General features: G+C 35.2%; 1 protein-coding gene across 1 annotated transcript; it reads right to left on the bottom strand.

Moving 5' to 3' along the window:
• Positions 1–586: 586 nt before the first annotated feature.
• LOC132546210 (ATP-binding cassette sub-family C member 5-like) lies at positions 587–26,759 on the bottom strand. The gene is made up of 31 exons (XM_060209921.1): positions 26,638–26,759; positions 25,893–26,003; positions 24,731–24,895; positions 23,884–24,031; positions 21,627–21,774; positions 20,704–20,789; positions 20,092–20,265; positions 19,637–19,699; positions 18,638–18,722; positions 18,323–18,471; positions 17,776–17,883; positions 16,153–16,327; positions 15,256–15,320; positions 14,554–14,625; positions 14,298–14,422; positions 13,532–13,604; positions 13,141–13,344; positions 11,873–12,020; positions 11,096–11,218; positions 10,321–10,499; positions 9,039–9,245; positions 7,770–7,899; positions 6,868–7,150; positions 5,679–5,865; positions 5,267–5,356; positions 3,614–3,797; positions 3,141–3,300; positions 2,617–2,695; positions 1,765–1,878; positions 1,299–1,463; positions 587–685 (listed from the first exon to the last, which is right to left on the bottom strand). The coding sequence occupies exons 1-31, from the start codon at positions 26,757–26,759 to the stop codon at positions 587–589; spliced, it is 4,221 nt and encodes a 1,406-aa protein (XP_060065904.1).

Here is a 26,759-nt window from a genome sequence, read left to right as displayed (position 1 = left end):
GTCATATACGTTGAAGTTTGGAATTAGATTTCCGCGCGGAACAATTATTTTGGGGCGCGTCATCAGGCAATATTCAATAAACAAATATTAGACAACAAAATAGTTGAAGTTTTAATGGTCTGGTTGTCAATAAGGTTTCAAGATAACAATAATGCATGATCAGTATCTCAAAATATTAGCTGCATTTTGACTGAGGACAGAAAGACCAAAGTGACTCAACAGAGGTTCTCCACTTTTGTCTTTCTTTACCCTCGCAAAAAAAAGCAGATATTTTATGGCACTTATAATGTATTCTCTAATTATGTGAATATAACAAAGCTTGTCATTGATGTCAATTTTCCTGTAATAAAGCTACAAGCTTCATAGGAGTAACAAGGTAATTAGATAATTCTCTATAACTGACAATCACTAATACAAAAACTATCAAATCTGTTTATCGCAGAAATGAAGTAGACAAGACATTTTGATTCAAAATTATTGGATTGAAGAAATTGAAATATAAATTGTTTGAATTTTGGTTTCGGTGTGTTTGATTTTGTCACGTGCCACGTGATAAAATGATAACTTAAGGAGAAATATGATTGGTTCACTGTAATGTCGTTTTCACAGTTTGAGCTCGGATCATCTTGTTGAAAACTGAGTGAGGGTTAGCCATTAAATTGTGTGGGTGTCCAGTTTCTAAAATCTGCAAGGAAAGTAATTACATAATTACATAAACTTTTCATAATGAGAAGTTTTGTTTTAATCATGTATGAGAAAAATACTAAACCACTACAGCACATCCGGCTCTACACTGAAATAAGACCATTATGGTCCTTTTAGTACTATATCGTGTTTTATCATTAATAATAATGCTATGTTTAAGCATTCTAGATATATGCTAGCATACTAGAAATAATAGCTTGCTTGTGTTGGATTCATACCTTCTCCGGGTTTAAGTATTATCATTGAATTATAGTTTAGATTTATCTTTAGTATTTGATGTCATCGACGATATTGAACATTTTCAATTATTTTCAGTCGTGAATTTCAAGACGAGAGGAAATGTTGTTGTATTTGAAAAAATAGTATTAAGCCCCTTTAAGCAATGCCTATATCGTATCCTTATCATCGTAGCGAAATGGATGACTTATCTGATAGCCTATTATCAACACATGTATCCTTTATCAACATATTGTATTTACATACATTTTTGTCAGTCAGGTTTAAGATGTGATGCAATCGTAAATAATTTTAGGTCCATTTTTTAAAGATGGTATTGCTTATCATATCAATGCAGTGTATTTTCATTAGTATACCTCTCCAGCTTCCATGATTAGAATGAGATCACAGTGTAGTACGGTGTTGAGTCTGTGCGCGATCGTCAGGACGGTACAGTCAGAGAAACTGTCGCGGATCGTTTGCTGAATCTTAGCGTCTGTGGAGGTGTCTATGGACGCTGTGGCCTCGTCCAAGACCAGAATCTATTGACAAATACGACAACGATTGTACTCTACCAAACTTTTAGCCTTTAATTGACTATAAAGCATATACACTATATATGATTATAAAACAATATTTGCCTTTTAAGACATACATTAAATTACATTAGATATTCTTCACCCAATTTTCTTGCACGGCGTATTTTCACTTTATCAATAAGACAATTTAACAAAAGGTTATCACAACAAGCAAAAAAGTTTGACCCATAGTCATTGCATTCCTGTGTAATTATTTATCTTTTATGAAAACATAAAGAAGATGGAATTTTCTAATTTCCTTTACCTTATTCTTTCGAAGTATCGCTCTACCCAAACAAATCAGCTGTCTTTCGCCTACAGAGAAATTCCCTCCGTTTTCTTCAACTTCAAAGTCGAGCTGCTCACGAAACTGTCGTACCTAAATTATCAGAATGAAGTTAAAACCTACCTAACTTATTACATGACAATTAACGAAAATATTTACGCAAACAAACATATTTATAATCACCCTTCAACTGTGGGACTTGTCAAAATACACTTGCCATATATTTTTTTCCTGTATTCGGCACACATAGGGTTAATACTAGTTCCTAGTCCGCGACTCGTAGGTGCATTAATACATTGTTACAATTTAAACATTTCAACAATGTCGCTTTGATATATCTATTCAATTTCTGTAAGGCGTGTTTTGTAATAGTAACGTGAGGATTACCGTATGATGTCAAACTAAAAATCAGCTTTAGGATGAACAATCGAGTACAAGGCAAATTATCACTAAACTTCAGATTTAACAGCTCGTGGTATTTGGTTCAACATTTTGAACAATATCGGTTTTCATGGCATGATATGAGAGAACTTGTTTTAGAAGGTTACTGTATTTTTCAGCAACTGAAATAACATCATAAAACAGGCTTACTTCTGTATGTCGAAATGAATGGAACAGATGCTAATACTGTTTATTGGTTACTTTTACTATAGAGTAAACCAAACGCTTGCCACTATTGTCTTTTTTCACCTTCACCAAAAAACAATTTATATTTCAAGACACTTGCTATGGATTCTTTACATATATAAAGCTGCGATGAAAGTTCTCATATTTTCAGTGAAATCGAATGTTTCTAAATATTTCCCATGATCAGAACATGTTAATGGCTACCTTTTCTTTCATGTGGACCTGTTCCAAGGCTGCCCAAAGTAACTCGTCTGAGTACAGATTAAATGGATCCAAATTATACCTGTAACCATATACAATTGTAAACATTAAGTCTACTGGATTTGGTAATTGATAGGCATACAAAACGTTGAAATATTAAAACAGGATACAATAAAACGAGATTATTAGTGTCAATTTACAAAGGACTGATCAATTGATATCTAAATATTTTAACCACAGAATAGTTTAGATAGTTAGATGATTGGACAGATAGCGCATAATACGTATTCGATCAAAGTATACATATCGAGTATATAAACTTTGACATATACGGTTTGTTATAGTGAGAGTTCTTCGACCAAAGAAAAAACTATCTATCAGTTTACACCATGGACTCATTTAATGTACAGCTTGTCACCAATGAACTAATCATGGGTACATGCATTATCTTTCAATTAACCTTATTCTTTACCTCTCTTTTTGGTATGGTAGGTTAGTTTTGTTACTTGTTGTTTCATATAGTGTACCTGAGGGTGCCGCTAAAGAGGACAGGATCCTGAGGTATGGTGGACAGACGGGATCGGAGAGTTTTACGCGGAATTTGGGCTATATCCACTCCGTCTATGTAGACATGCCCCTCTGAAAGATCACATAATCGGAACAGCGCCGCGGCCATAGAAGACTTACCTGAGTAATATATCGATCAATAGCAATTACGTGTGTATAAAATAAGTTTTATAATTAAGCATGTCTTGGTGAAATTTGATTCAAATTCCAACATTTGATTATACTCTTACGTTATGTTGTCAAGACCAATACAAGGAACAAAACCTTTTTCCTATCTTTTGCAGTTTATGATTTATGTTTCATTTTTTGTAAAATGTTTCACGATACATGTATATTGTTGTAGTGTTTCTTTAACGTTTACTGTTTACAGTAATATTCATAAATGTACTCATGTATGCATCTGTCCAGTTGAACTTGAAAAAGAAGAACATACCGGCTCCTGTCCTGCCTACTATGCCGACTTTCTGATTCGGTTTGATATTAAAGTGTATGTTCCGTAATACAGGTTCCATGTCCTTCCGGTAGCGCATCGATACGTCAGTGAAGACAATACCTCCCTCCCGGGGCCAACTCTCGTCCGGAACCACAGAGGTAGTGTCCTCTTCTGTGTCTAGTTTCTTTTGTTTCAAGAATAAACATTCAATTCATCACTGGATAGCAGAATTATACAATGCATTATGTCGATTTAGGGGTAGATTTAACATTACATGTCAATTTTAAAATGGTATTGAATGAATGTGAATATAGTGCAAAGAACTGCCAATATACACAAATGTCATTCAAATTAAGAAATAGCATGAAGTATTGATACAATAATTTGGTTTTCAAAATTTACTTTACAAATGTATGCGTTCTTTTTTCACGTTCAGACACAACACAACGACTGGCCTCCATATAGCCCCAATTTATCCTCAATCAAATACCTGCATTATGAAATAAACAAATTAGTTCGGAATCGATCAGCCATCCCACATAACTTCCTTCATTTGGCCAATGCACTTGCCAGTGAATGGAAAATCACGGAAAGACAGTTAATGTCTTTACGAACTCCATGCAATGTAGAATTAGAAGTGTTATAACTGTTCGGGGATGGCACATACGATATTAGGGATTTGTCTGAGAGCTGTCATTATCTCACTTTGTATATATTATGCAATTTAAAATGTCAGAAAATTTGAAGACGGACAGTCCAATATTGACACATTAAGGTAAGGTGTTCCGGACTTCTCCATGATTTTCACCAATCTGCTTCTACATTTAGTTGTTGCAACGTTTGTTTGAAGTTTAAGAGTTAAGATGCTATGGGTTTGGAGTAACTGTGAAATTACATAGGTATTTCTGTTTTGAAAGTATGGTGGAATGTCTGCTTCACCAGAATTCTGGTGTAAAATGTTGTTTGTTGTCTATAGCATCCGCTCCCTTATAAACAAACTAAACATTCATTAATTGGCGAGTTATTGAAGGATCGCGCCCATCTATACGACATGTTTAAAAAGTTTGATGTATGTCACATCATCTATAATTTTATGACGTCTCCAAGCTAGTTTCCAATGGTCATTAGAAACAGTATTACCCGAATCCACTTGAAGTTTTCATAACACGGAAATAGGAAAAGGGTGTTAAGTAGTAAGAACATAATGGACCCGATAGTTTATATAAAATATCAATTAAATTTTCAAACATACAGGTATTTCCGCCGGATTTATTGTCTCTGGAATGTCTCTGGCCGTGACTACGAGTAGATAGGAGAGAATAAAGTGTTAATTGTCCCGGACTGGACATATTTTAATCAGAGTATCTGTGGTTATTGCAGCCATACAACGCAGTAGTGCCAATGAATCTAATTGAGTGTTCCTCACGTTGCCTACGGTAGGTGAGCTTAGTGTGGGGTCATCTGTACGGTGGTATTTTCCCCAAATTTCGTTTATTTATTCCCAGTATGGAATGGTCCAGGACAAAATTGATACAAATATTGATTATCTCATCTTAAATGTACGGTTCTTTTTTATGACATACGAAACAGGATGTATCGGACAGTGCCTGGCGATACCGGATATAATTATTGTTACATGGTTTGTGTGCTTACAGACTCGTACTCGTGGATCCTTTCGATGGAAGTAAATCTTGTTTCAACGTCGTTCATACTTCTTATCAAGAACTGCATCACAGATACACCCTAGAAGTATAATTTTAAGTTCGCACGTGGTTTAAGCAATCAACCTTAATTTCAATGCATTTATGACTAATATATTGCCTAAAAATGACAAAAAAAAAACTTGAATTAATAAAATTGTTGAAATCGTTTTAACAAATAAGTTAACATTTCTATCAAATGGTGGTATCTTATAGCATCTTTGCATGAAGATTTTATTTAAATAATGTCTTTTAAATCAGGTCGAAAAACTCATTAAAAGCGAAACACGTTTCTGTAAGGATAAGACAAGTACAGAACACGTTAAATGAAGGCAGACGATGAATATGAATAGTAAGGAACTCACCCTGATTGTCAATGATAGGGACACGGCAGCTAAAGCCGGTGCGATTGTTCCCTTAGTAAGAACCATGGTTAGAGTGGTTGCCACAATCATGAAAGACGAAACGATATTGAGCATTAACTCAATCCAGCGCATGCTCGCTTCTAATAACATCATTGCCGTTGACGTCACATCCGTATACTTCATACAACTGTTAATTGTTAAAACGAGTGAATGGAATCAGTACTTTTTATAGATATATTTCTATGTAAAATGTTCATGTAAATTGATAACATTTTATGAGTTACACGGGATAAGGAATGGATTAAACGCATTCATTAATTTGGAAAACGAATTAAAAAATATGCGAACTTTTTTATCGTATAACTCGTTTTTTGAGGGAAAAGAGCGTGAAATGTCTCAAATAAATTCTCCATTCAAAGCAGACTTATTTTGACTCCGACAGTACCGTTTCACTATACCGAGACAATCATATGGAGACGTCAAGATAATATATTTTTATGACATCACAATAGCGTTATTATGTTGATGACATGGCCGTATCACATTACACAGTAGGCCATTTATGTATTAAATGAAGGTATAATGAAACAGAATTTGCAAGAGCCACACAAAATGCAAAACGTTACAAGATGTGTGATGTGCGCACGATAGTAAATCTGGACGAAATAAGCTATTGACAATCTATGAGCATTTTGTTCGGTTCTATTACACCGATGTGCTATTCTATCGTGGTTGATCAATCTAGAAAATCTAATTACGTGTGCGATATAGTCTATCTATTTTCTAAATGTATATGAGTAAATCTAAGTATATTTCATGATTAAGCCATAAATCTAAAGGTTGGACAGATGTAGATATATGGCATACAGACTGAATATTTACATACACTGGAAGTTTAATGTGTTTTGCCACCAGCCTATATGTGCAGACACTCATTAACGTCAGAAAGGAAATCTTGTTTTCATTACTGCTGTATAACACTCACCCCTAATTAATGCATGGTCACGTATATACCTGTATACCATTTTATTTGTTGATCGGGGTGCACTACTCGCCACTCTCTAAGGTGAGAAACTAACCCATAGAATGATTAATTAATGCATGGTCCACGACATGTGCACAAACGTCTAGTGCGTTGTGTATTACCACAACGGTATCTGTTATTACATAGCAAACTAAATGATCTTACTTGATGATGAACTGCGTCTGTTGATTATAGGCGACAATGGTGGACAAGCCAGCTCCTGACGTGGTTACATGGGTAATGAGGGGTGACCGAGAGACGTTTTCAAATCGTTTGAATTGTCTTATTGATTCAACAGAAATCGTTTTAATTCCGAAATTAATTAGAACAATAGGAACGAAAGCAATCACAATCCACGGCAGGTTTACAGCAGCAGTTATCAGTGATATAAAAACCATGGACATGAGATGAAGTAGAAAGTCCAAAGAACGCGGCAAAAATACATCACCTGAAAAAAGTACGCATTTCTGTTTATTATTTTGTTTCTTTTTACATCAGATAAACAATCAATTATGTAACTGTCTGATTAACAAAAAAAATATGGTTCTATCCTTCTAATGACACCAAAACGTCGGCGCCATTAGTAGGATAACGCGCCAGCTCACAGCAGTTGCATTAGAAACTTTCCTATGGTAGAACAATCTAAGGTGTAAGACTGACTGTCGAAATCTGGTTAAATGTTCATGCTATAAAAATCCCATGTTTTATTCCAGTTGAGCATGTTTCGGGCGTTCTATTGCAGCGCGAGAGAAAACGTCACAATGAGTTGTCACATATGTAGGAACTGGCCCATGCTTTGTACGATTAATGGCCAACATTCTCCTCTAACTATCTCATAATTAATCTATTTATATCTAACACGGTGATCATACCGGTAACTTATGATTCTGCGCTTGAAAGCAACTCAAGCCTCCTATAACATCGAATAAAACAACTCAACGTAAATATTTGGAGTTTTATCCGAATGTATGTATTGTTTTTATTCGTAAATGGATATAAATTGATATACGGTATACTTCTTTAGCCGCAAAATCAAGTCTTCAATATCTCTTATTTCTGTCGCTTACCTTCATCCATATCTCGTGAGAACCTATTGAGAATACGCCCTGTTGGGTTTGCGTCGAAGAACGCCATTGGTGCTTTCATGACATTGTCTAATGCTCGGTTGTGCAGTCTGCCGGAAGCTTTTACCATCACCTTGACAGATATGTGAAAATATCTCAAAACACATTTTATAGATCGTTACATAGAATTTCATCTAGTTATTCCTATTGTCTCTATTAATGAGCTTTGGGAAATCGGATAATCATGTAGCGACCTTTTACCGCCTACTCCTTCTTCAAGATTGCTGGGTATTGCTGATGCATTTGAGTGTCCGTTTTGCTTCCACGGTGTATAACTTTGGAATACAGAAATTCTGTCATAAAAAAACGCATGTTTCTCATCTGTGCTCCGAAAATGTATACAATGCTTCCAGGTTACCTTACCCTTGAGTAGCCTGGTTGCTTTCAATTAAACTCATTAGTAAATAATGCTACGTGTATTTGAAAAAAAGTCAAACTACTTTTTATGGTGCCATATGTATACCAATGAATGGAATATTTTGATAATAAAATTAATTACATTGAATGTTTCGTTCCATTTGGATACAATGTTGTTTGAAAATACTAATCCTGTGACTTAGAATACAGCCATACATATTTTTTTTATTTATATGATAACAATTGTAGATATATGCATGTTTCGATGAATCAAAAATGTTTCCTTATGTCAATGTTAAAAATATTGGAAAAGACGTACAATTATAGTAACTTGTGCATCATCACTTATTTTAAGGCTGACTGAAATTAAGGTTGAAAATAAATATGTTTAAATCGATTCTGACAAATTTTACATGTTTGCTAAATACAAATAATACCGTCGTCAGAGTTGGCTTAATCCTCAAAACTATAAAACAATATGCTGATCTTAATCTCGCTTATTCTTTCCATAGCGAATGAGACCAGTCGTTTAACTTGCGATGTCACGGCCGATAGAATCTCAAGTCAGCGCGAGTCAACATCATATCGACTAGTAGTAGAATTACAGGTGAAAAAAGTGCACATTTCATGTGAATATCTTTGTATTAGGTCGGCCGATTTTGATGCGGTTTTTCAAATCATTTTAATTTACCATTGTAGACAACAATGCTATATTCATGTCTATTCTCACTCATTGTATATGTAAAAATCATCCGTTGGAGCTTCTATGACAAAAGCGTCGTTACTTATATATGCTGAACGTTTAAATTAACTGCTTTTATCTTTAAAAAAAAAAGAAAAGGAAAATTCTTTTACCGTCGAGGCTATTACAGCCTTTAAAGTCGACAAGAGTATAATCGCCCCTATTGATGCCAAGTAGATGCTAAGGTAAAAATCAACGTCGCCAGTCTGGACATCCGTGGATTCTGTAATGTTTTGGTATAGACGGTTGGATGTTATATTCATAGCTATCGAGCCATTGGCAGGAATAATTGCTTTTGGTGTGGCTTCTGGAGATTTTGTCTGCAATGAGGAAAAAGATATCTATATTCGTGAAGTCAATTATTTTGACAACGAAATGATTATAATCATATTAGCCATTGCTAAATGAGCGCAATGTAGAGTGTCTGTCAATAATTCCTGAATATGTATTTGGTGCGAAATGGACGTTTCTCATAGGCCCCCATCAATGAAAGTTGCTGCAGTAGTAGAGACACTTGTGCTAATGTCTTTAGAAGTAAAGGAGCAAAGTTATTAGATATAATTTCGTGTAAACTTCATCATTTCAGGGATGTAAATCTGTTGGGACAAGGCAGCTTTATATATTTGGATGCAACATTGCTGCATCACCAACCCATGTTTTTTTAATAGGTTCCCAGGGAGAGAATGCATCGGGGAAGGATAACTGTTGCTACAGTGAACCCACAGGCAGCACTGATAAACGTGAATAAGGGTATTATGTTTTGTTATGCACAAAATTGGAAGATATTATTGTTAGATATGATCGATAATATCTGAATAGAAGATCCAAGTTATTGTTATTTATTGAAATGAAGCAATGATAGTTTTTTTTTCCCCCTTTTTTTATTTTGATAATGTCTCTCGTGGTTGTAGATTTTTAAATGTGTCATATTTCAGTTAACAATCTACCTTTAATAAGTGAGTGATAGTCTCAGTCTAATTAAAAATGTACTGGTCAAAGACTGATACCGTGTCCAAGACAAGTAAAGTTATACGTAAGAGAAAGAGGATGAGACAGAATATAGATTAATGTTATAAAACGTCATTAACACAAACATATGTCTGTATCACCCGTTCATCTTTCATAGGAAATAAAACTTATATTACAAGTGGACAAATGCACTCTTTCAATTTAGATTAGGATATGGTGGTGAAAAAATGAAATGTTCTGACGGAAGAATGTGTTAAGTAGAAGATGCTGACGATTGGTCAGAAGCCCCTATGAGTTCTTCATAAATCACACAATTCATGAGTAAACAGTATCACAATAAGTTATCAACTTAATACAAATGTAAAACGAACCACACAAAGAAATGTAAATTATAGTTTATACTATATATGGTATAATTCAATTTACCGTTTCCTTTATCCATAAACCAAGCCACCAGTCCGCGAATACTACTGTTCCCAAGGGGAGAATATACAGAGGAAGGATAACCGCCGCTACAATGAACCCACCGGCAGCATTGATATACGACTTGTATGTCCCAAACGTTACCATACCGGATCCGGCGTCTTCTTTCTGAGTCAGTTTTCCTGTGATATAAAGTATACACACGTATAAATAGAGGCATATACATGTATTTATAGATTATGATTAGAGAAATCTCCGAAACTCTTATGATATGATTTCATGAGATTGTAATGCTATTTTGTTCAATAATCCGATGTCAACCTTTGATCAATTTTCTTATACGACTTCATAAATGGAACTGAGCAGGCAGTGGAGTATTTTTGACAAACACAGTTAAAGCCAAGATGTGCTTATATGCAAAATTGGATTTTTAATAAGTTTCCTTTTACAAACGAGACTCTTGTAAATGTGGTGTTCATTTCAATTAACCCCATCAGAAATGAAAAAAAAAAGAAACTTATAGGGGCGCGTTTCAAACTATAAATGGAATGAAATGCCTTCAACATATTTCGTTCTATAGGCTTTTAAAAATAAAGCATACCTGTATGTATCACAACGGAATGTGCCGTTGACTTTTCATGTCATAAATGTATAGATATTTGTCATGGTAACATCAGAATGGTACTGATGTCATTACATTTTAATAGTTATACTCATTTAGATGAACAATTAAAATGTAAACTGTATTATATCACCAAGACTGTAAGTATTACCTCACCTTTGCTTTCTTTAGAAAAGGAAGCATCACTTTCTTCTTTCTTCTGTTGTTCATCACCTTCTCCTCGCTGGTCAGAAGAACACTGATCATCCTCACTTCTGCATGGCGGCGATTCGTCTTTCTCTTTTAATAAATAGAACTGAAATCGTCATTTTATGTTTTGATATGTTTATTGCAGATAAAGCTTCCGACATAATCAGTCGTATTGTCCTTGTAGTTTCCTTGGGTCTCCTTGTGAATCTCTTTATTACTCATAGCTTACTCATGTTTCATTTAATTTTAGTTTGAATTTAGATCATGTTGACAAGTCGATAGTTAGTTGTTTTTTGTATTAATTTTGTACTTAAATAATGTGAGATGTTTTATAGTCACCATCAACATTTAATAAGGAATGATACAATCCGTTACCTAAATGTGTTCGTGAATGATATATATCCATCTCATTTGGTAACATCATGTTCTTAACAGTCTTCTGAGACAGGGGTAAAAGGTGGTTTTACTCGTGATATATTGTGTTAAAATGCTTAAAGCATTCTCTCTGTGTTTCAATTAAGAATTCTGCGATTTTACTAGATTACCTCCCTTGGTGGTTATGCGTCAGAAAGGCAATTAATATGACTGCTTTTAAATGTTACATCGCTTCGCAGCACTTGAGATTCCCATGTTTCATTTACGAAAACTTAAACCTGGCAAGTAGTATAATGATCAATACGTACATTCGATCATGAAGTTAATTGATGCTTTTAAGTCTTTGTTACAGAGAATGTGAAAATCTACCTGTGGTTGTTGTGAACGTGCTCGTAGCATGATACTGTCCTATCATTTTACTATAGTAACCACCATGCTCCAGCAAAGACTCATGTGATCCATTCTCAGCGATTCGACCTTCTTCCATGACCAGTATTTCATCACAATCCTTCAGGTACTGTCAATTAATTTCACATTCATTATTAAATCAAATGATAATAAAAATGCTAGTACGTAATCAACAGTTTAGCATCTAATGTATATTAATTAATAGTCAAGACTAAGAACGTATACCAACCATCAAATCTAAATTATTGGTTGGTTGAGTGGTGTAGTGGTAACGTTCGATTCAGGAACGGACATGAACATGTACGGGGTCACCTGCTCGACCACGTGGCTTTCCCCCGGGCACTCCGGTTTCCTCCCACAATTAGACCCGCTCCCAAATAATAATGTGTTGTCACGTTGATAACAACGACATTTTGTAGTATTCATCGTAACTTGTTTCAGTTCAATTTTTATTTTTATTTTCCGTACTTTCAAAGTATTATATTGATAATGATAGCACGGTCATATCATAATACCAAAAGTAAATGCATTTTAGCACGAACAGTCGAACATGAAGTAGAATTGTCACTTAACTTCAACATTTACTGCTCATTATCAATTTTTCCAGAGAACTTATCTTGAAAAAGCTCTGAGAAGTTTCATCAATTGGTAGCAAAGTCCTTACAAAGAAATTATACCTGTGCAACAACCATTTCTCACGTATGTGTCTCTACACTGGCCAATCGCATGGAAACCGCACGTAAAATAATGAAGAGTGTATGTTTGAGTAGCCTTAAAAATCCAGAGTTATTACGTTGTGTTCAGTTAGTGAAATATGCGCCTTAATTGGAAACCTGGTTATGATTTGGACATGCTCCTATACATGGCTGCGCATTGGGTTAAAGAAATGAAAATTAGGTTGTATGGTGTACAGGAAAAGGTTGCGTGAGGGAAGTGATGCCAGTGCTGCTCCTATTTAAGGTCATGTAACCTATATTAGGAAGCGATAACTGTGGTAAGCTGGGTTTACATGCCTATAAGTTAGTTTTTGCGGTGAAATACAAGAAGATAATGATCGATATACTTATATTTAGTTTTATATAGTGTCATTCGCATTCATGTAACATTTGCAGATGGTAACAGCTAGTTTCTTAAATATACCTTGTATTTAGATTCTATTACCTCAAACATTTTAAGATCGCAACGAACTGTACTGAGACAACTTATAACAGGTATCTACTAAGGCTAACCTGTAACTGATGAGTGACCAGTATAACAGTCTTTCCTTGTAACAGTCTCTTGATACATCTATGGAACAAATGCCGGCCAACGTGTACGTCCACTGCCGAAAGCGGGTCATCAAGAAGATATATGTCGCTTTTGCTGTAGACTGCACGTGCAAGACTCACTCTTTGCTTCTGCCCACCGCTAATATTAATTCCTCTTTCACCAATCTGAAAGTTTTTATTTAAAAAAGAAATTTAATGATAATTGAGAGTGCGATGAAATGTACCAGACTACTTAGTGTTGAAAATAAATGAATTAATAACATTATGTATATACTTAGTTCAAATAAAATGGATGTTATTGCACTTTTTGTTTATGTAATGTTATGTTCTGGAAAATTATGCAACATCTCACCTCTGTTTCATCCCTGTTAGCTAACATATCCAAGTCAGGCTCAAGACCACAGGCATATACCACTTGTTTGTACCTGGTAATTGTTTATCAAGTTAAAACATGTAAATAGTTGAAAACAAAACGAAATAAAAAGAAATTCAACCTTATTAATATTCAATCAGTCATATTATTGCTATTTTTAAATTCAAGAAGAAATACCATTATTGTAGCATCCTCTTTTAACTGCTTGATAGTGAGAGTCAGTTTTCCTGCAAGTAGCAATTGACACTATGAAGTTTGTCAACCGTCATAATTGCTTGCCACAACTATGTGTTCAACTTCAATTATTGTAATGTTGCAATGCGCACTGCGATTGATGTATATATAAGCGCAGAAAGTAGACAAGATGGATGAAGTGACGGATTGTTTGTGAACATGCTGCTGGTTCGATCCCAAGTCATTATCCTCTTCATCTCTTTCTCGCTATGTTATGTAAATATGGTTCTATTGTTGTTACGGAATGACACAAAATATAACGTAACGCGACATCACTATGTTTTGTAATCTGGGACGAATATGAACACAAAGTGAAAGTATTTAACTACTGATTTTAGATGTTATTCATGTTTTTAAAAAAAATCATGAGTCACGATACCATATAGCGTAACTGATTATTTTCATTATTGAAGCGAAGCTGAAGATTTGTCATATTTCTAGAGTGATTCGGCCATATAATTATCCGTCATGGGGTACAAAGAATGCATGATTTGTTTTTTCCAAAACATACCAGTCAGGATCGTAGCGCTTGCCAAACAGTATGTTTTCTTGCAGTGTACCGCTGAAGATCCATGCCTGCTGAGCAGCATAGGCAACATTTCCACGTACTGCAAGATGTCCGGCCATCTGTTGCATCTGTTCAATATAACAATGATATAAAAAAAAAGCTCTTCATTCATATGGTTTAATTAGGTTTGTATTGAACCACATGTTAATGGGTGCAAAATTGGGGGGAGGGGGAAGAATGAAAAAATTGTATGGCTTACTCTTCCAAGAATAGCCGATATCAGGGAGGATTTACCGCCACCGACAGATCCACATACACCGACAAGTTGTCCCTGGTAAAGATAAGATGCTACACTTAATATTGAGATGAGATCTTATTTCATAAGAGAAATAACTCCTATTAGTTAGACTAGAATACTGTCTACTACTTATATACTTTTGACAAGCAGTAGCTTCTCAGTCAGAATTATTTCAAAATCAAGGGGAATAGGTAAATTCAGGTCATGCAAAATTAACGAAATTTCGAAAGGAGACTTTACCAAAAGCTTACCTAACTCCAAAACGTCAAATAGTGTAATAAAAAGGAAAACCCGCGTCGGAATAGAAAAATAAGTTCTCTATATTACCCCTTGCTTGCCATTATCTTTAAATTTGCGTTTCTTTATCGCTAATAGTGATGTCTAGCTATGTTTGTCAGTCATCATATATTGAACTTATGTACAAAGTTTTTTTATTTGTCTGAAAACCAAAATTGGAGCTTTCGTATTCGTAAGTCATGCCAATGATACAGCCACGTAATATGCCATCAAAGTGAGTATAACTTTGACATCAATATATACAGATATAACATGAATATTTAGTATATATAGTGAAACGTACAAACGAAATTCTAGAGAGCTTAACGATAATGGTTATATTTGGGGAAAAAAAAAAACAACAAAAATAAAACTATATTGGCTTACCTTTTTCACATTAAACTTGATACTGTCCAGTTGCAGACGGAATGTTATAGACCGCTCTTGAGAATCTTAACAGAAGTTTAAAACGTGTATGTTCATGCATATGGAATTTATTCAGAAAATTGCATGTTTGAATACTATATGCAAATATGGTAGCAATATTGTTAAATGTAATTGATTGGCTGACTAGTCAGTTTGTAGCTCAATTCACTTTCCGGAATATAGTGTGTGTTTTCAAACATATAAATCGCAAATGATTTTAGCTTGGTGACCTTGCCCCGGTTGTTCAAGGACCGTTTAAGGATAACCAGTGGTTAGTGATCATTTCCAAACATGAATTAAACAGTTCGAAAAACAATTCTTTATCATTTCACAACTGTAGATTTACTGAGACAGGTCAGATTGATATATTTGAAGAGCAAACGTATTTCCCGTGACAACAATTTCATTTGTTCACTAACCACTGGGTAATAATAATTTCATAATACTGTAAAGAGATATCTTCAAGTATGCGTTAAAACGACATATGCTTTGTGGAGCCGTTTTCAGCACACAAATACAGTACTGGATCATCCTCGACCAGAACGTTGGCCTGTACGGCTCATTATGTCGTGCATCGTCAGACATATGGCAGGGCATTCTCCAAATAAATCAGCGTATTTAGACCGGTTTCATGCGTTGCAGGTATATATATCATTTAACTTGTGAAACTAGATTTGCCCTTTCCTATAAACTTCTGTCCCATATGACCAATTGTAAGAATCAATGTTTTGTTATTAGAACAACGCATCGAAAAGAAATATTTGATACAAAATGTATTATATCATTTTGCCAAAGGTATAGAGTAAACATTCAAAATACACAGTTTATTTGTGAAGTAAACTATATAAAAGAAACTACCTTTATTTTCATTTTTCTTGTTTTTGTTTTTTCGTTCATGTTTTTTCTTCGACTTGTCATCCGGTGAATCGGTCATTAAGTTCCATTGAAAAACAGCATCTTGTATCTCAATATTGTTCGAATCGTCTAATACGTCCGCGCTAGGAACCTGGAACTCCTCTCTTAACAGCAACTTCTATTTGTGGATAAAAAAGGTTGAAATAGATTTCATCAACTCGAAGCCATGTAATAGAGTTTAAGACAAATTATACTAATGCGACATTGATCTACTTTTGGACTTTTGCTTTCGTATCTAAGATAAACAGGTAACATTTCTTATTCATGTTTTTATCCTACAGCCGATATATTGTACTTTCTATATCAGTGGATATGAAACAACTTAATGTTTCACAAAGAAAGAGCAAGCTATTTGGATTCATACTGCTGGTTTCCACTTCACAGTTCACACACTTGTTCCGTATAGTTTGCCAGTCGTATACCAAATAAGTGGAACTCATCATCACCTGAATATAGTGTTCAGTCTCCGAATGATGTCAAAGTCACTAGGGGCTAGAACTGGATAATGAGTCGAATGAAAGAGGACTGGTGCGTTGTCACATTGAAGCAGAATCCCTCTATAGCTTCTTTCAACTCATTTATTCTTAATTCATTGGTTCACTTGCTCCAGTCGGTTGGTATTATATTCCTCATAAGAGGTGTGACTGCTTTCCATTCAATCTATTACTGTTTACTCTAATTATAATAATACTAATAAAGCAGTGTTTCATCGTAGGTTACATCCTTAATCCAAAATCATCTGGACTGGCCTTTATATCGAGTTAGCATTGATGATAACCTTCCATACTTCATGCCATAGGAGAGCTTTGTTGATACCTATGTTACAGATGCCAACTACATGTGTATGAATCCAGATTTAAGGTCTGACGCTACTACTAACCAATATATTGTGCACTGTGTGAATGTTATCCGGGCTAGCACTAGTTACTATATAGTCGTCCTGTCCAGGTGTCATCTTATAAACTCTCCTTGTCTTGGAAGAATTCCCAGCGGATGTTAGTTGCAGGAGAAGGGAAAGACTCCTTATAAATCATAGTGACTTGTTTTTAATGTTTGACAGATTAATGATCCAGGACTATAAACTTAATCACTCCGTTCTCATTATTATCCATTTTACCATAGAAATGCAGAAATAATATGACGCTGCGTGAAACCACTAGGTACGTGAATTGGATGTGGTGAATCTTACCAACATACAGGAAAACGTGTAAGACTCAAAGCTTTATGGTATCCCCTCGAATGTATGTATAACGAAGATTCCGAAATGAAACGCTAATGCTTAAATATAAGTGTTGTATAAGTTTCTATATATTAATCATTAATATTTAACATTTATATATATATATAGCATCTGAGAACAAAGAAACCCTATTTGTTAATTTTCAGAAATTTTATACAGATAGTCATTTGCTTTTTTTTATCTATATGTATCTGTCTAATGTACTTATCAGAGATACATCCTAGCGTGTTTTAATCATTATCTAACTCGCGAGGGTTTATTGATTTGTATGAATAATGTCAAGTTTTTACTTCACGCAGAAGTAGTTTGATACGTCCTGGCCTTACCTTTACACGTTCAAAAGTGACTCTCGACTCGCCGAATGCAATGATAGAAAAAGGCACATAAGACACAATAAACCGTAAGAAATCCAATGTAGAAACCAGACCAAATGCCTGTAAGCATGAGAATAGATGAAATAAAATGTATAATGTTTTTTCCTTTTTTTTTTACCTGATACTATTTCAGAGGGAAATAAATAATTGTTTCGGTTTGTTAGATTGAAAATGAAAGTAGATTAATCTAAACCGTTTTCAAGATTTCCAAGTTCGAATAAAAATGTAAGGAAAGCTAGCATGGAAATTTTAGATTCGGCTGCTTTACATTAAAAAAAAAAATATATATATATATATATATATTTATATATGATTTTTTTTTTTTTGGTGGGGGGGGGGGGGGGGGGGGGGTAAATGTTTACATTGACTAGTTCTTGCAATTATTATAAGGAAGGATTAACTTGAGAAAATACTGAAAGGCATTAAAAGAGGAATTTGATATTGAAATTATATCTCTTCTTCGATATCAATCCATTCATTTCTATTTGAATTAACTAACCGTAGATGCTGTGAGTTCGTTTCCAAAAGCACGATAGGTACCGATGGTAGCGATCGCCGCGAAAGAGGGCGTGACTGGTATAATGACATTGGTGATGGATTTAATGATGGCCGTGGTAAGCAAAACCCGCACCTCACTCTTCCGGATAGCTGCGGAAAATGTTTTACAATACGAAACTAAAACATAGAATGAATTATTGTTTATTACGTATCGACATTGTTTAATAATAGAGATAGAGATAACAGAGTCGATGTGTTCCTGAAATAATATCATTAGTTAATGTTGTGATGCAAAGGTACTAGCCTCAATGCGTACCCGTGATTGCTGACTTGAACGAGTCTTCCCATCCGTACATCTTGATCATCTTTATGCTGTTGAGAACCTCTGTCATTTTTCTAATCTGAATGGAATACAATTGAATAAATTACATTATATATCCTCAAAAAAAAAAAAAAAAAAACGTATAATCAAAATTATGCAATCCATGACATTTTGGGAAATTTGTACAAAATATGATATCAGTGTGAAGGAACAAGTCACATATATACAATAGCATAGACGAAAGATCTGTGTGACTTCACTCGTGTCGTCAGTAGTTACTCAAAGTGGGATACCAAAAATGACACGTCAGTACCTGGTGTTGGCACGTCTTGCACGAATCCCTGCACGGATTCTCCGTTGTATTGAATTCGTGAGAACATTAATTCGCCTTAAGGGAATGTTGTACAGCTCATCCCAAAGTTACTTAATGGGGAAAATGTCGAGGCTATATGGGAGGAGGGATGAATGGACATGTGATTGGAGGTTCTGGTCTCTGTATAGAACGGTATTGCAGTTTTGCTTCAGGACCACTAAGGGGGATTTTACTCCATGAGATGCCTTCAAAAACCATTACAGCAGCTCCACCGAATTATTCGTTTGAAAATAAACCCTTGACCACGCCGTGAGATTTGGACTAAAAAAAGCTCGCAGTCAGAAAATGACATCGTCACGCTTGGCTGATTTTAGAATAGAGTGTCGAGATGGGAAATCATTCTTGGTGTAATACCTGACTAAATATTCCATTATTTCTTTATAGCTAAGGTGTATTGCAGGTGAGGGGTGGGGGAAACTTTGTCCTTTTATTTTTGTTGATTATATATCAAAGATGAATATCACTGTACTCCAGGTTTGTACAAGATCCCATGTGTATATGTACATGATATTGATTTCAGAGTAAGGAACATGTGATACATCACTTGTGAAATCAATTAGGAGTTCAAATTTCATGTTGGAATACAGATAAACCAATTAAGCATTTTAACAATAACTTACTCTTTTGTCGGTGTGAATTAACGTTTTCCGTCTGAGCCCTGCGGCAAATGCTGCGAGACGTGCCTGCATCAAAGATGAAAATAACATTCAATCTATAATTAAGTGTTTTAAAAATTGTTTTAAGACCTGTTTTGAAAAATTGACTTTCTAACAGAATTTAGCTTTTAAAAAGGGTAACCTCAATATGTTTATGTATAGTTCTTCTTACCGCTTCCAATAAAAGCTCACATTGGTTTTAGTTACTATTGATATTGGTTCATTTTTTCTCATTTAATAATATATCATAAAAACTGATTGAATACTAGTTCCAATGAAGTGATTAGAGAAAAAAATGACGTTGTAATAGTCGTTCTTTACTTATATAAGAACACAGATTAGTTACCCTCGTGTGAAAAATAATGATCAATACATCATATTTAAGAAAATTAATGTCAAGATTTCGAATAAAGTCTCGCCTGTAGTTGATAGCAGAAGAGAAACGTTGCGAAAGCAATGAAACACCAGTAACCAATCAGATAGTAGGCATATGCCGTTCCAATAGTGACGTAGACTGGGATAGCCAGCAAATATACCAGTGCATAACAGTTGATAAGTACCCTCATCGAGTCGGCACCGAATATTGTAACAATCTATAAAGACAGCAACGTATTAACACAACGTTCTGCTTGTAGTATCATGACTTACTGTATAAAACAATAAATGGGAAATATTGTTTGACATATGTATGCAAAGACGAACTCTTAAAGGTAATGTAGTGACACATTGTATAAATCTATACAGAAAAGATAGAATTATTGTCAACGTTTTGTAAAACAATTTCGATCACTCATTCACGACGACACCTGCATGAGGTAGAATAATGGTCAAAATAAGAAAACAATATGTAACATGCTTGTAACTTCTATAAACTGATACTGGCTAAACGAATTTAGGAAATTCTAAATTTGAAAAAAAAATAATATCGATTTATCAGGCCGACATATGAGTAAAACTACCAATAGGTTCTCAGGCTGATTATATTGCGTTTAGTACTGCCATACATAGTTTGCCTTCGCCTCGGACCTTACCTCGGATGCTACATTGCCTTTAACGCTTTTAAGTCTCAGAATCTTCTTGTAGACAACACCTAACATACCAGCTCGGAATCTTGTACCTTTATATACGAGATACAGTTATACATATCCGAATAGAGGAAAGACAAAAAGTAATTGTGGTTTGTGGCATTTCGTTTACCCACGTGAGTTACTTGTTTTACAAAGTTGAAAAAAAATTGAAAGAAATACCATATGAAGAAGACAACGACAGGTATGGGCCTAAGATGGGTCTGTTTTTACCACATTAAGATATTCTTAAATTGTATAAACCTGTTCTGTACCCATGTGTGCTTTGTTTTTGTAATCATTTGCGGAGTAATTATGACTTACAGTGAAATGCCAAAACTAAGAATGTCAGTATCATATAGAAATGTTTAACCTATTAGGGGAAAATGTTTAACTTAAAAGTAATAATCATAGTAATAGATACATAATTAAAAGGAAATACACATGTGGCATAACAAGTAGTTAACACGAATGTTGGGGTGATTTATATTTGCTTTTTTGAAATTGAATTATATCCATCTATTAAGATAGAATGGTACACAAAATATATTTTAAATTTGTATTTTAAACTCACATTGATAAACTCATGATAACTGTTAATAAGACAAACAATGTTTGATAATAACAGAAAACATCTCAGTGGACATAACAAGTGGTTGTTGTGTTAATACAGTTGAGTGCTTTTCCCCAAAACGTTACAAAAGACACGGCCTTTATCTTTGGTGTGAACGTTGTTCTATAGATATAAAAAAAGATATTCCGTCAATGTGTTGGCTTTAAACTTATGTTCGGTGAATATATTGTGGACGTAATAATATGTCATGTAGTAAAATAAAAAACAAAGTAGAAATACGATATATAACTATACATTGATAAAACAAAAATATTACCTGTCTGGACCCCAAAGAAAATCATACCAGCAAATGATACGGCTCTGATAACTGGACCGACAAAAATTACCGCAACTAGCGTCATAGCGTAGCCGAAGTCCGCAGTTTCAGACTCTAGGTAGCTGACGACGAGGTTAGTAATGAAACCCTGAAATAATTACCATCACTTGGTTAGGTAAAATTAAACTTCAATGTAATTATCATTCAAGTAACTCTTTCATATCTGTCGGTCCGCCTTTCTAGCGTATCACATGTGTTGAAGACATTCATTTAATCGTTTCCTATAATTCACAATCTACGGCATAAAATCTCCTAGCCAAAACGTTCCACACCTGCCTAACCATCATGCTTCCCAACATCCCCAACAAAGTATGTTTGAAAGTTGTAATAAACAGCTAGATAATTACGACATGATTAAAGTGGCAAATTGCCTACGTGATATATATATATGCTAAACAAAAAAAGAAAGGTAACACTACTTTATTCTGTGATTAATTAATCAATCCCTTCATCAATCCTTACCAATCATGTACGAATAAAGTAATTGATCAATTCTGATAAAACTGCAGTCATGGTTCATTATAAAACTGTGCGTTCAGTTGATTTTATTCGACTGTAAAGGACGTTGGGTCAATTTCAAAGGTAACACCATTAGTAACGGGTATGACCACCGTTTGCGAAGTAAACAGCATTGCAGCGTCGTCGCATGGAACTCGTAAACCGGCGGATAATTCGAGGAGAGATATTTTCCATTCAGCGATCAAGGCTTGGGCCAGCTCCTGCAAGTTTGACGGCTGATTTTGACGTTCTCTCACGTGTCGCCCAAGAACGTCCCAGACATGCTCAATCGGTGACAAATCAGGTGATTTAGATAGCCAATCTAACACCTGTACGTTATTCTGCTGCAAAAGTTCTGCTAATGCGACTGATGTGCGCTGGTGCGTTATCCCGTTGAAAAATGGCGCCAACGCCATGGCGTCTTAAGAATGGCAGAACCACTGGTCTTAAAAAATATCGAATGCCGGTTAAATTGCCATTTAACACGACAAGCCTGGTACGAGTCCCCCTGCAAATACCATCCCAAACCATTACACTTCCGCCGCCAAAGCGGTCACGTTCTGCGACGCAGCAGTTCGCAAAACGCTCCCCTCATCGCCTCCACACTCTGCGCCTTCCGTCACCGTGTTGCAGACAAAACCTGGCGATGAACACGGGTCCAGTTACGCCGATTATTACGGTGACGTCGCAACAAATTGGGTCCAGTGTAGGGACGCCGCGCTTTCAATTGGTAGACCCTCAACCTGTTTTGGACTGTTTGGGGAGACACACGACGCCCAAACAATGACCTTGTAGTCTCTACTGCGGTTACGAATCGATTGCGCAAGTGTATCAATAGTATAAGACGGTCATTCCCGGCGGTCGTTTTACGGGGTCAGCCGCTTCGGGGACGATCGGATGTTGACCTATTTTGGTTTAAACGACTTACCAACTGGCAAATTGTCTTAACACTGCAACCAAAATGCCGTGCAACTCGACGGCGAGACTCCCCAGCCTGGACCACGCCTACAGCCTTTTCTCTCTGTACTTGTGACAGCCGGGGCATAATGATAAAGTTGATAGATAGCAAGATTCGGTGATTTCTAAGTCCTAAGGATCTAAGGAACAGTTGTCAGTTTGAATGTTTATGAAATTCAAGCGAAGATACAAGTTAGTCGCAGAAAACCTCGTGCAGCTCTTTCGCTAATACAGACTTTCACGCTTGCATGATTTTGGTAACCCCCTTGGATTTTGTAATGTAAAACATTACCATTTTCTAATATTGCACAAACGTCATTTTGTTTTCACTCATTTACAGGTATTCGCCAAGGAAACATGTTAACCTTTCTATTTTTGTTGAATATATATATATATATATATCCATCTGAGTGCCTATGGTAAGCGAATGTTATTACTGTGACAATCACAAAAGGTGCTATACTTTTTAGACTTTTTGTCCGAAGTTTGAGAAAAATACCAGCATTCGCGGAATTGAATAGACTTCCTTTTTTTCGTTTAGGTGTCATGTCGTGCATAATTGAAACATAGGTGTATATTTCTACACGTGTTGCTGAAGCTACTCATTAATACGTCACACGAATGTTCAAAGTTAGTGATGCGATATCATGTTTCATTTAAATGTATAGATAATGAATATAATGTACATAGAAGTTAGGTTAAGGACATGATTAGGGTCATATTCGTCTTGATTCATACTTACGCTCATAAAAAATGCAAGCACAGCAGTGATGCAGACAAGTAATATCGTTATATAGAGGCGTGTCTGGATGAACTTGAACCAAGCTCTTAAGAACGAGGATCCTTTTGCCCCGTATGTAGCTACTTCATCTTCCCATATTTTTTCTAACCTAATAATAAAACATGTTCTTTGAATAGGTTAGTTTGTTTGCTATCACTGTTAAGAACATGATTTCTCAACATATTTCACGAGCACATGTCTTTGTAATTATTCATTGATGTTACGATCGAACAAATGAAAAGCGTTTTATATTTGAAATGTGATGAACGATTAAAAGAAAACAGTCCAATAGAAATAAAAACATTATCAAAATACGAAAAGTTACTATACACTCCATCTAGATTGTGACATTTCTTCTAATCTTTTATCAAATTTCCTCAGTTTTCTCCAAGGTTTAAAAATCAAACCTTAACTTCACTTGCCAGTCCTAAAAGAACGAAACAGCTGTATCATTAAGTTAATTCAATATTGTCTTCTACTTATTCTTTTTTCTATATTGAAAAGTGCTATCCACTTGTGTTTCATTTGTGCGATCTATGATGACAACGATTCCTATGTTAGCCAGGATCCTGAAACTGTTTATACTACGTCAGGATTAGGTGTGGTTTAGCAAGTCCCTCTATTCAGCCTTTTGTACTTTGCTAAAATATTGCACTTCCAACCAGTAAGAAAAGCAGTAATAAAATAGTGTAATAATAACTTTCACATGAACGGATACCATGATGTCTTCATGGAATAACATGATAAACTATCTTGATATTGCAAGATGCAGTGATCAGTACTATTAAAACCATTATAAATATATTACCTGAGTGTATTGATGTCACATGACTCCCAGTCTGATATCTCCCATACATCCTCTTCCTTCAGAGCCTGGTCTCTGTGTTTGTAAAGCTTCATTATCATGGAGGACATCCATGATAACGTGATATAGGAGAATAAACCAACTTTGTTTACTGGAATTTTTCCATCTCTATAAAAAAGAACATAAAGTTGATGAAAATAAAAACGACCATTGTTGGTTGGTTGTTGGTTGGTTGGCTGGTTGACTGACATGTTACGGGACTGATGCCGTGTGCAGGCATCGTCTCACCGACGCACGTCAGTGTTCTAGCGTCGTCAAAAACATTATACCTGATTTTGGAAGGTGGTTTCCTTGCTGAGTATATCTATCAAACGCCAGAGAGATTTTGTAGGTGGTTGATGTTGTGAGGGAAAACGTAAATGCGCGAAGCAAAAAATAAGGTAAGTGTCCTCCCTTTGAACACAACAAGTAGAGAATAGCACAGTGTGCTCTCAGCTTTCCGACAAAGAAACTGTCCCTAGTAGGTCTAAAACTTACGTTATATCAGCATCTTCAAAATAAAGTACGATCAGAATAGCATGAACATATCAGTAAAATTGAAAGAGATAATTTTCAGACTTAACGTAGTATATAACTGTAACATATTGAAGTTGAAATTTTGTATTTTTGTAAGTTCTATCGGTGATGTATTGATATGCTGGTTACTATAAAGTGTTATTATGATATTATTTGATCAGCTGGCAACACTTTACGTCAAGCTATTTATAAAATAGAGACCAAAACCAGGCTTTGATCTACCACAATGTGAGCATGAACATATCATTAATGACACGTTTTAATTTCTGATTTACTTACCTTAGCAGACCTAGGCAGATTGCAATCAAATCGTGATGTATACGCTAGAACAAGTTATAACCATACGCGTGTGCGAATATCGACTGACAAGTTACGCAGGAAATATCGTAGGCAAATGACATGCATGAAATCAACTGACAATAATGTATTATGTACAGATCTGCGTTATATCACTTTTGTTTAAAAACTGACAAATCGCTCTGGTATCTTTGAAAATGTAGTCTCTGCTTCTGCAGGTTAGTCATCATGCTTAACATCTTACATGGTATCTATATACGTATATATTCTATATAGTAATAATATTTCTTACTTTGAAGATGGACGGAAAGGTTTCAGTGTTTTGAGTGCAGCAAAATATTTTCGCCTGTATGTCGATCCATGTGTGACATGATTATCTACAAATCCATTCAATCCCCGTAAACTGCAAAAATAACAAGAAAACAATTTAAAAAGCAAATGTATTGTGACTTACTGTACACGAAACACTGTTTAGCTTTAACAGTTTATTTAAACAAAATAATGTGCAATACGTCAATACGGCGGTAATGCATAATCTCTCTTTTATAAAGCTTTTTAGCACAGTGCTTATTGAGTGCAGAATAGCAAATCAATTTTTGCCATGCCGGATACAGCTATCTCCAGGAACTTTTGATGCACTCATTTACTGAAGTGGAAGTAATGAAATTGATATGGTCATTGTTATGACCATTCACAATTTGAACCATCTCCAATTTTTCATATTATTTTTTGACTTGCAACACATAATTTGACCTAGAATTAGTAAGAAGGTATCTTGTGACGCGTCGGATTCTAATACCAGTCATTAGAATAGCGGTACATAATAACAGTACTAGAGTGTACCCAAACAGTTCAATACAGTGGTGAATTCAGTCAGATATGACAACAGTAAGGTAGACATATAGTTGGACATTTATACCCATACTTCAAATCGTACAGAATGTCTCATATCAACCTCAATCTTGGTATTATCAAACATCTCACATTGCACTTTTACGAATAAAAATAAAGATTATATAAATGTATAGATTAATTACCTTAACTCATTTCCAGCCATATCAGGATCTCCATTCACAGCCGGATTGTCAAAGGAAAAATTTGATTTCCTGTCCGGAAAAATATTGAATGACCGGAGCTTTGGTTGACTATCTTTGCTCAT

The sequence above is a fragment of the Ylistrum balloti genome, unplaced genomic scaffold (assembly GCF_031769215.1).
Source record: "Ylistrum balloti isolate Yb309-2 unplaced genomic scaffold, AGI_CSIRO_Ybal_v1 Utg369876, whole genome shotgun sequence".
Classification (NCBI taxonomy): domain Eukaryota; kingdom Metazoa; phylum Mollusca; class Bivalvia; order Pectinida; family Pectinidae; genus Ylistrum; species Ylistrum balloti.
This window is presented reverse-complemented; position numbering and strand designations above follow the sequence as displayed.

What these genes read in the sequence shown, in the direction of transcription:
- LOC132546210 (XM_060209921.1), bottom strand. Translation starts at nt 26,759, where the DNA reads ATGAGCAAAGATAGTCAACCAAAGCTCCGGTCATTCAATATTTTTCCG. An exon ending in TCAAGTTTAATGTGAAAAAG is followed by an intron (nt 14,626 to 15,255) that starts GTAAGCCAATAT and finishes TATCTTTACCAG; the next exon opens with GGACAACTTGTCGGTGTATG. An exon ending in AGGTCCACATGAAAGAAAAG is followed by an intron (nt 1,879 to 2,616) that starts GTAGCCATTAAC and finishes CTGATAATTTAG; the next exon opens with GTACGACAGTTTCGTGAGCA.